Here is an 8,482-nt window from a genome sequence, read left to right on the forward strand (position 1 = left end):
TCCTTCTCATCAAGGAGGCGGTGATGGAAGCTCTGTTTTGTTTTTCCTTTCCCACATTGATCCATTTTATAAGAGAGATAAATCACAAATTACATATGGGTGTTTTCTTTGTATGATAGGAAGGTAATTAATAAATAATTATTCAAGTTACACACCTAATTAAAGTTTAAACATGTAATTAACATTGCACCTTGCTTCAAGTAGTTGAAAGAGTAGTCTATATTAATCTCTATCGTGGTGGGTGCTTCTGTGCCCATCAAAGAGCAAAGCAACTACCAACTCCCCGTTAATGCATGGAGTTGCTGCCGTTTAACTAATACAGTCGTGTCCGCCAATAAGCTCAACTTAAGTTGGTGTTAACTATGACAGGTTTTCCCACATGTGTACGTGTTAGCCCAAATCAATCTTATTTTGTTTCTTCAATATTTTAATACTGTAAAAGAATAGAGAATTAGATGAAGATCTCAATCAAGTTAGTGTTATCTAAGAAAAGACATGGAGTACTCTAGGTTAATGAAAGACTTGCTGCAAAACAGAGTGCAGTGACGTTCTAAGATTCGTATAGTCGACCCATTTAGTGAGATAAGACTGTTGTTGACGTTGTTTGAACATTTTAATCCTCTTTTATCTGTATTCAAGATTTAAAAGTAAGTAAGTTCCTTCGAAAATGAAGTAAAAGTGTTATTTTGGGTATTGCTACGATGTGCTTGACAAGTTGACAACTATTTGGTTTTGAGGAAGACTAGCTAATAGGGTTAATTTTTTATGTTTGACATCTTGGATGTTATATCTCTCAATGTAAATCTAGCTAGACCCATACATGTCAACAATAATATATTGAATTATTAATTTGAATAACCGGTTTTAGCATGCAATGCATTATATGTACAAAAATTTAAAGGCTTGTTTGTAAGTGTTTTTGCAATGATTGAAAGGCTTTTAGAGAAAATATTTTTGGGTTCTCAAAGCACTTGAAGTGCTTTCATATGCTTCTTGCAAAAAGCATTTTAAGTGTTTTTCTAGAATTCACTTGAATTTTACTAAGGATTGGTTCCAAAATATTTACACCAAAAGTGATTTCAGGCATTTTAAAAGTACTTTCAAACCAGACTTAAACTTGCTTTTGTATACATATGGTTGAGAAAGTTTGTCCATCACGTAAACACTGTTTATTTTCTTATAGTTGGTAAAGTTTAGCGTGAATCACATATCTCATTTTAGTCCTTCCACCCGTACATTACTTAGTATATATGCAGTTTAATTTTATTGAGAAAATGTGAGAACGCATTATGTATTCTAAATCTTATAATTATTAATTCAAAACTTCTAGGTCCTACTTCTTACGCGTTATGTTTTGGTTGGTTTTTGGTACTATATACGTACATTAAAGTAGACAAGATCTATCACTGTTGTATTGAAGACTATACATGGATTGTCCAGCTAACACGATAACCACATGGGCATACCAATAACGTACTTGCCTAAATGATGTTTATATATAAAGTATACTAGTATTTTGCTACACACATGGACGATAACCACATGACCATACCAATTACGTACTCATCTAAATGATATTTATATATACTCATCTCTTATCATACGTTGACGCGTGTGGCAACATACTCTTTTATTTTTGTTTTATTTAAATTTAGAACATGTGATTCAAAAAATTCAAAAAAACAAAAAAAAAAAAAAATTCAGCAAAACTACTTCAGTACATGGAGAAAAGGAAAAACGTGGGATGGGGCATTTACTATTTTTCCATTTTCATTAAATTGTCCATGTCAAGAATTTTAAGAAATGGACATTCTTAATATATTAAAAGGAAAACTAATGAAAATGGCTTGAAACCTTTGAGTTTTAATGATAAGGACAAAATAAAGGATAAAATGAATATTACTAGGTTTGAATTTTTAGTGTAAAAATATAATTTTTCGTTAAAATTTCGTTAAAACTCCCATTATTAAAAGCTTCATAATATTAAAGTGCTGGCTTTATATAGATAAAAAAATTATAGTGGATGGGAAAAAAAAAAGCTCTCAATTCTCAAACGTTACTTAAATTTTAGATAATGGCCTTTAATTTTGCTAAAATAATTATCAGGTAAATAGCATTGACGTAAGAGGTGGCGATTTACATGAAACGTAATTTATAGCTACGTAATTTTTTTGTTCAATGATATACTGTTGTGTATAGTTTTTTTATATAACAATGTATTATTAAATTTGTACTCTATGTGGCTGTAAATTTATTTACGTACGTAACAAAAATATAGACCAAAAATCGAACAAAAAAAATTTCAGAAAATAATATGAAAGTATATTATTGATCAAGTACTACGTGGAGAGCCGGCAAGAGTCGCAGAAAGGCGGAGGATAGAAAAAGGAAGGCTGCCGTGGGTCACGCGTCAGCAGGGACAAGCACGTGATTTTAAGTGCTGCCGACTAGACTACGGTCAAATACCGGTAACACTTGTGCCACGTATTGCCTAATATTCCAAACACTGTCTCCCTAATAAAACTTTGAACAATTGACCACACATGGAAATCATCCGGAAGGGCTTGCATGGGACTAATTTGTCGTCACGTGACGTCGCGTGTAAATAACATAAAAATATGTGGTAGGTTTTTTACATTACATAAAATGTCACTATAACAGTAAATTTATGTCATACAAACTGTTCTCCCGAGCTTTGTAAAATTATCGTTGTACATAAATTTGCCCTACTTTTTTTATTTTTACTTAGAGATATTTATAATGAGCAATAAAATTAGATTGTTGGATTGCATTTTATTTGTTCTAATTACATTTCTAATAGTCCATGAGAATAAAACTACCCGTTTAACCGTACTGCACATTTTCATCTTCTGTCGTTATATCGAACCGTCAAAATTTTAAATAAAATAAAATAAAATTTATACCTAGAAGGTCACGTTATTTAAATCTAATCACATATTACTATATGTGATTTTTGTTATTTAAGTGGTATAGTTTACTTAAATATTACGCCAGTAGTATCGTCAAAGACATGTTTTGCACAATCGATATTATCTACACTAAGGGAGCAGAGGGTGGGCTTAGCCTCACTTTGTAATGCATTTTAACGATCTGAACCGTCTGCCTTTTAGAACATCGTTCATAAATCATCTCACAAAAAAAATTAGACAAATCCAAAATCATTAAGACATTTATTTGTAATAAAAAAATAAAAAAAAAGGATGAATACGGTTCTACAAAGAAACCCTAAACCCTTAATCCAATGATCATATAATTTCAAATTTTGGTGATTTTTGATGTACATAATATTTCCTAAAAAATAGAGGGTTTGAATCGTTGAAATACAATATAAAAATAGACTCCAAAATGTATGTAAAAAACTATGCAAAAAATAATGCTACGTATCCATCCTCTATATTTATGGTGATCATACTATACGATACTTTAAATTAAGAACTAAGAATTAATCGTATCAATCATGTAACGAGTACTGTATTATCAATTAAAGTTGTCGAGGAATATGATGCCTTCAATATTTGTAACTTTATTCGTATGAATAAACGGGAGTAGCAAAGGACTAACAATGTTTCCGTTTGAGGAGTCACTTTTTGGTCCTCCCAATTGGAAGGTGCTTTGTCAACCTCCTCCATAAAAGTGATAGCTAGCAAAGTCCATTCAAACTTATAGGCTCACTCTTTCTCTCTCCATTATTTTATATATATATATATATATATATATATATATATATATATATATTGTATTCTCCAAACCAAACCATATCCAGAGAGAGAAATTTCAAGTCTTGAATCAAAGAGTAGCAGTCCTCCAATCTCCATAGTTTAATTCCCTTGTCTAAACCCTTCTTTCTTCCATGTCTGATCATGAACCTAAAGACCTCTACTACCATGACCTATTTCAGTATGAAGCTCATGAACACCTCAATGGTGGGATGGTCAGCATCAACGACCACCAAAATTTGCAAGGGTTTGATGTGAATCCTTCATACATGAACTTCACAGAGTGTTCGAAAGGATCTGTGGACTATAACTCACTTGCCACGGCTTTTGGCTTGTCATCTTCAACATCTGAAGCACTATTTTCATCCGTTGAAGGCAATCAAAACGCTGTTGATGATCTTGGAGGCGGCGGCGGTGAAACTCCTTTGACGCCAAACTCTTCAGTGTCTTCTTCTTCAGCTGAGGCTGATGCTGATAAGGACTGTGGTAAGAATAAGAAAGATAGGCAGCCAAAAGGGTCATCAGAAGATGGAGATAGCTCTAAGAAAGTGTAAGTTTGAACTGAATACATATTAATACTGTCTTAGGTTGCAAGGAGGTTTGTACCTCAGTTGGTTAAGAGTAATTCTTCTTTCATTTGAGGTCCTGAGTTTGAATCTCCCCTATCGCTCGTATCAATTAAAAAAAAATTAGTCTGGGTAATTAATGACATGCACATATACCTGATCTGATCATGTTTGATATATTTGATGACCATACAGGAGCAAACCAGCAAAAAAGAAGGGAGAGAAAAAGCAAAAAGAGCCACGATTTGCCTTCATGACCAAGAGTGAGGTTGATCATCTAGAAGATGGATACAGATGGAGAAAATATGGACAAAAAGCTGTGAAAAATAGTCCATTTCCAAGGTAATTAATGGATATATAATGTTTTAATTCCTAGCTATTTCTTTGTTTGCACTTAAAAGAACCCACCAAGAAAAACCCTTAAACAGGAAAAATAAGCAATATATTCGAAAGTTGATTAGTTTGTTTCATTCATGTGCTATAGTTTTCAAGGATTTAATTTATTTTTTAAATTTTACTCCACCAAACTGTGCCAAAAAGTCATGCAAAGGACATACTAATCACTAAAACCAAAGGTTGACTAATTTGGTTTTCCAAAAAAAAAAAAAAAAGGTTGACTAATTTGTTATATATGATCCCAAATATTAGTCCTATATACTAATATATCTCGCAAATTGTGTATTGGGTAATGAAGCTAAATTAAATCAAGAAGAACCCTTTTAATCAATTAATCCGCCATTTCTTAATTTGTTTGGTAGTAAAACTGAAAAAAGTTTTTTGACAAAAAAGCCTAACAAATTAATTTTGATTTGAGCACGACTCTCTAATTATATATGTACTGCGGTTCTCCATTGTAGAAGCTACTACCGATGCACGACACAAAAATGCGGGGTCAAGAAACGCGTAGAGAGGTCGTACGAGGACCCATCTACTGTGATTACGACATATGAAGGCCAGCACAACCACCAACTTCCAGCAAACCTAAGAGGAAATGCGGCTGCGGCATTGTTCCCACCTTCTATGCTAAACCTGTCGAACTTGGCTGCTGGTGGCCCGAGCTCTACCTTTCCTCAGGAACTCTTGTTTCAAATGCCCCAATACATGATCAGTAGCAATGTTAATCAGGGATCGTCACGAAACCCTAATCATCATCTGCAGCAATATCAACTGCCTCATGCAGCTGCTGATCAGTATGGACTTTTGCAGGACTTTGCTCCTTCCATGTTCCTCAAACAAGAGCCTTGAATGATCTCCCTCTCGATCGATCTCTAGCTCGTTAATTTGTAGATACGATTAATTATTATATATACTAGCTAGTCTCATGACCTTGATTGATCATCGATCCTTGATATTTTTAATTAGTGAGCTAGCTAGGTAGCAGATACTACGTACCCTTCACTTCTAATCATTTGAATTCCACTTAGATTTATGAGCCGGAAATTACTGATAGCTTTAGCAGTAGAGCACTTATCCTACACACTTATCGTCAAAGAGAAAGTTCGGTTCTTTCTCCGATCTCTCGGTGTGTAAGATTAATTTGGACTGTCCTTGTACAAATAAGTCCATTGAAGATGGCATCATCCAGAAGTGGGAATTTTTTTCTCCTCGGTCTTCCATTTGGAGATAATTTGCTAGCTCGAACTGCTTCTATCTAGTTGAAGTTAAGTGGATTTGTAAGATGTTGAGTTTATTTACAGTGGTTCGAACGTAGTGCATGCGAATTGAGAATTGCATGCTTCATGCTTGCATGTCTTACTGCAAGTGGTGCAACAAGATTTTCTTATTTACGGTTTAAGATGTAAAATCCTTGTTGTGCAGCCTTACTTTCATGCAGCAGGGTGGGATTTCTATTGAGTTGAATATATACTAGTTTTCTTTTTGTTTCTGTATAACTTGGTGAATAATTTCTTTATACGCAATTCCAACAAATAATTTCTTCTCGTAGTACATACGGTGTTCACGGTTCACATGATCATGCATGTCAAACATGATTAATTGAATCGGATCAGCGTTAACCATTTTGGCGCTTGTGAGTGAAACTATGTTAAGATGAATGTTTTTAATACTTGCATCTGTATGTGATGATGCACATATCCTTCTATCTGCGAATAACGTTTACTTTGATCAAATAAAATAACGATCGAAACCGTTCAATTTATTAATCTTCTGTTGAAGATCACTGCTATAAAAATTATCATTCAAATTCGAGATTTTTTAATCATCCAAACATATCAAACAGATGGATGGTTCATCATGAATATGTTATTTGATACCTACCTCTCGATTTTCTCATACATTTGAATGACTAAATGATTTCCGATTAAAATGATTTTTTGTAAGGATGATTGTCAAATGAAGATAAAAAAATTGAACGAGTCCGATTATGAAATTTGTACGGTTAAGACATGTTTTTCGTAAGGGGAATGAGCTCCTTCCCCAAAGGAGGAATGTAAGTATTATCCCTTTTTGTATGTAAGTGACAGAGATTCTCATTCAAACGAAGAAAAAAACAGTACAAAAGTGAAGGCCATGAAAGCCAAAGCTACTTGTTATCAATTAACCATTGATTAGTTTAATGCATATGAATGGCCAAACGGTCTCCAAATTGAATGATTTAATTCTTATATATTTTTACCCCATATACGATCTTTAAATGATAATAAAGAGAATGAACAGTTTAAATTATAATGTTTGTATGATGAAGATACGTTAATTATAAATGAGGGGACAAATATGTTCCCATAAATGAAACACAGGCATTATCCTATTACTAATATGATAAATATGATCATATATAATGTCAGGATGGGTCAGGAACTGCGAGACAGATTTTTTTTTTTTTTTTTTTTTTTGAAATTTTGTGGTCAGTCTTCGAATGGTCATTGAGTTGATTTGCTACAAAGAGTGGAAGAAAATAGATCTATTCGTGCCATAAGGAATGGGCCTATAAGGTTTTAAACCGTTGTGAAATTCACTTGTGTTTCAGCCTTAGGGTGGTGGTGGTGTTAATTTTCCTCCATCAAGTAAATGTTAGCACTATTTTCCAAACTGAACCATCACGATGAACAAACTTCTTCAACTTGTACTTGAAATTAATATATTTCACACGTTCAATTAGCATATACATATGTAAACCTTTCGTATATGATGGTCTGAGACCAGTGAATCCACTGATTGATACGATATTAGAAATGGAGAATTGAACTCAATATCTCAAGAACATAAGTGAATGTTTTTAACTAACTAGGTCACAAACCTCATGCTCAGTTGGTTTAGGCAATCCTACTTTTAAGTCAAACAAATGTGTGTGTGTGTGTGTAGCTGCAAACTGCATTGGCTATGATTGAATTCAATCTAGTTTGAGCATGATCGGAAACGTAGATGATTAGTCTTTTCCCGATCCACCCAGCAAAAGAGGACATTAATCCTAGAGAAAACCTTGCAGCAAGTTAAAATACAAAGATTTAAAGCTGGGCGAGCGTACCTTTGATTTTACATGCATACCATATAATCATATAAAATGTTTGAATCAATGTATAACAAGCACTTTTGTCGGAAAAAAAAAAAAATACATGCACTGATGCACCTCATGCAAAATATTGTTTATTTCTTAATTTTTTGATTTAATAAATAAATATAACTTTATAAGATATAGTTTATTTAATATTGTGGCGATGTGAAAGTAAAGGAGTTTCACATCGATAAAAAAAAGAACTTTGCAAGGGCTTATAAAAGGTCGGGCTGCTCCATATATTGCCAATTGATTTTAATAATAGAACTCCAACTTTTTTCATGGTATCATAGTAGGTTGACCTACGTGTGAAGCCTAACGGCTACACATGCTCCACGTCACTCAATTCGTGTTATCCACGTGTTTAGCTTGAAATTCGTCACACGTGAGGGAGTGTGTGAGGATGTGAAGGTAAAAGAATCCTACATTAGTAAAAGGAGAAACCTAGCCAACTTTCTTCCAATATAGACTATATAATTTATATCATTTTGCATGGATCGCCTAACAGCATCTCCAAAGAAGAAGTCAAAATATTCACATCAACAATAACAGTAAAAAAAGGCAGCATTAGTGTTTTCCAACTGTAATGCCAAATCCTATGTTGCATGATGTGAATTGCTATCAAATTCAAAATTTATTTTTAGTGATTAGTAAATGTTTTTTTTTAT

General features: G+C 33.4%; 1 protein-coding gene across 1 annotated transcript; it reads left to right on the top strand.

Annotated features, from left to right (window-relative positions):
• The first annotated feature begins 3,748 nt into the window (after positions 1 to 3,748).
• LOC137725820 (WRKY transcription factor 28-like) lies at positions 3,749 to 6,250 on the top strand. The gene is made up of 3 exons (XM_068464615.1): positions 3,749 to 4,287; positions 4,499 to 4,645; positions 5,161 to 6,250. Exons 1-3 carry the CDS (start codon positions 3,872 to 3,874, stop codon positions 5,546 to 5,548), a joined length of 951 nt encoding a protein of 316 aa, XP_068320716.1. The 5' UTR covers positions 3,749 to 3,871; the 3' UTR covers positions 5,549 to 6,250.
• Positions 6,251 to 8,482: the final 2,232 nt, after the last annotated feature.

The sequence above is a fragment of the Pyrus communis genome, chromosome 2, assembly GCF_963583255.1.
Source record: "Pyrus communis chromosome 2, drPyrComm1.1, whole genome shotgun sequence".
Lineage (NCBI taxonomy): Eukaryota > Viridiplantae > Streptophyta > Magnoliopsida > Rosales > Rosaceae > Pyrus > Pyrus communis.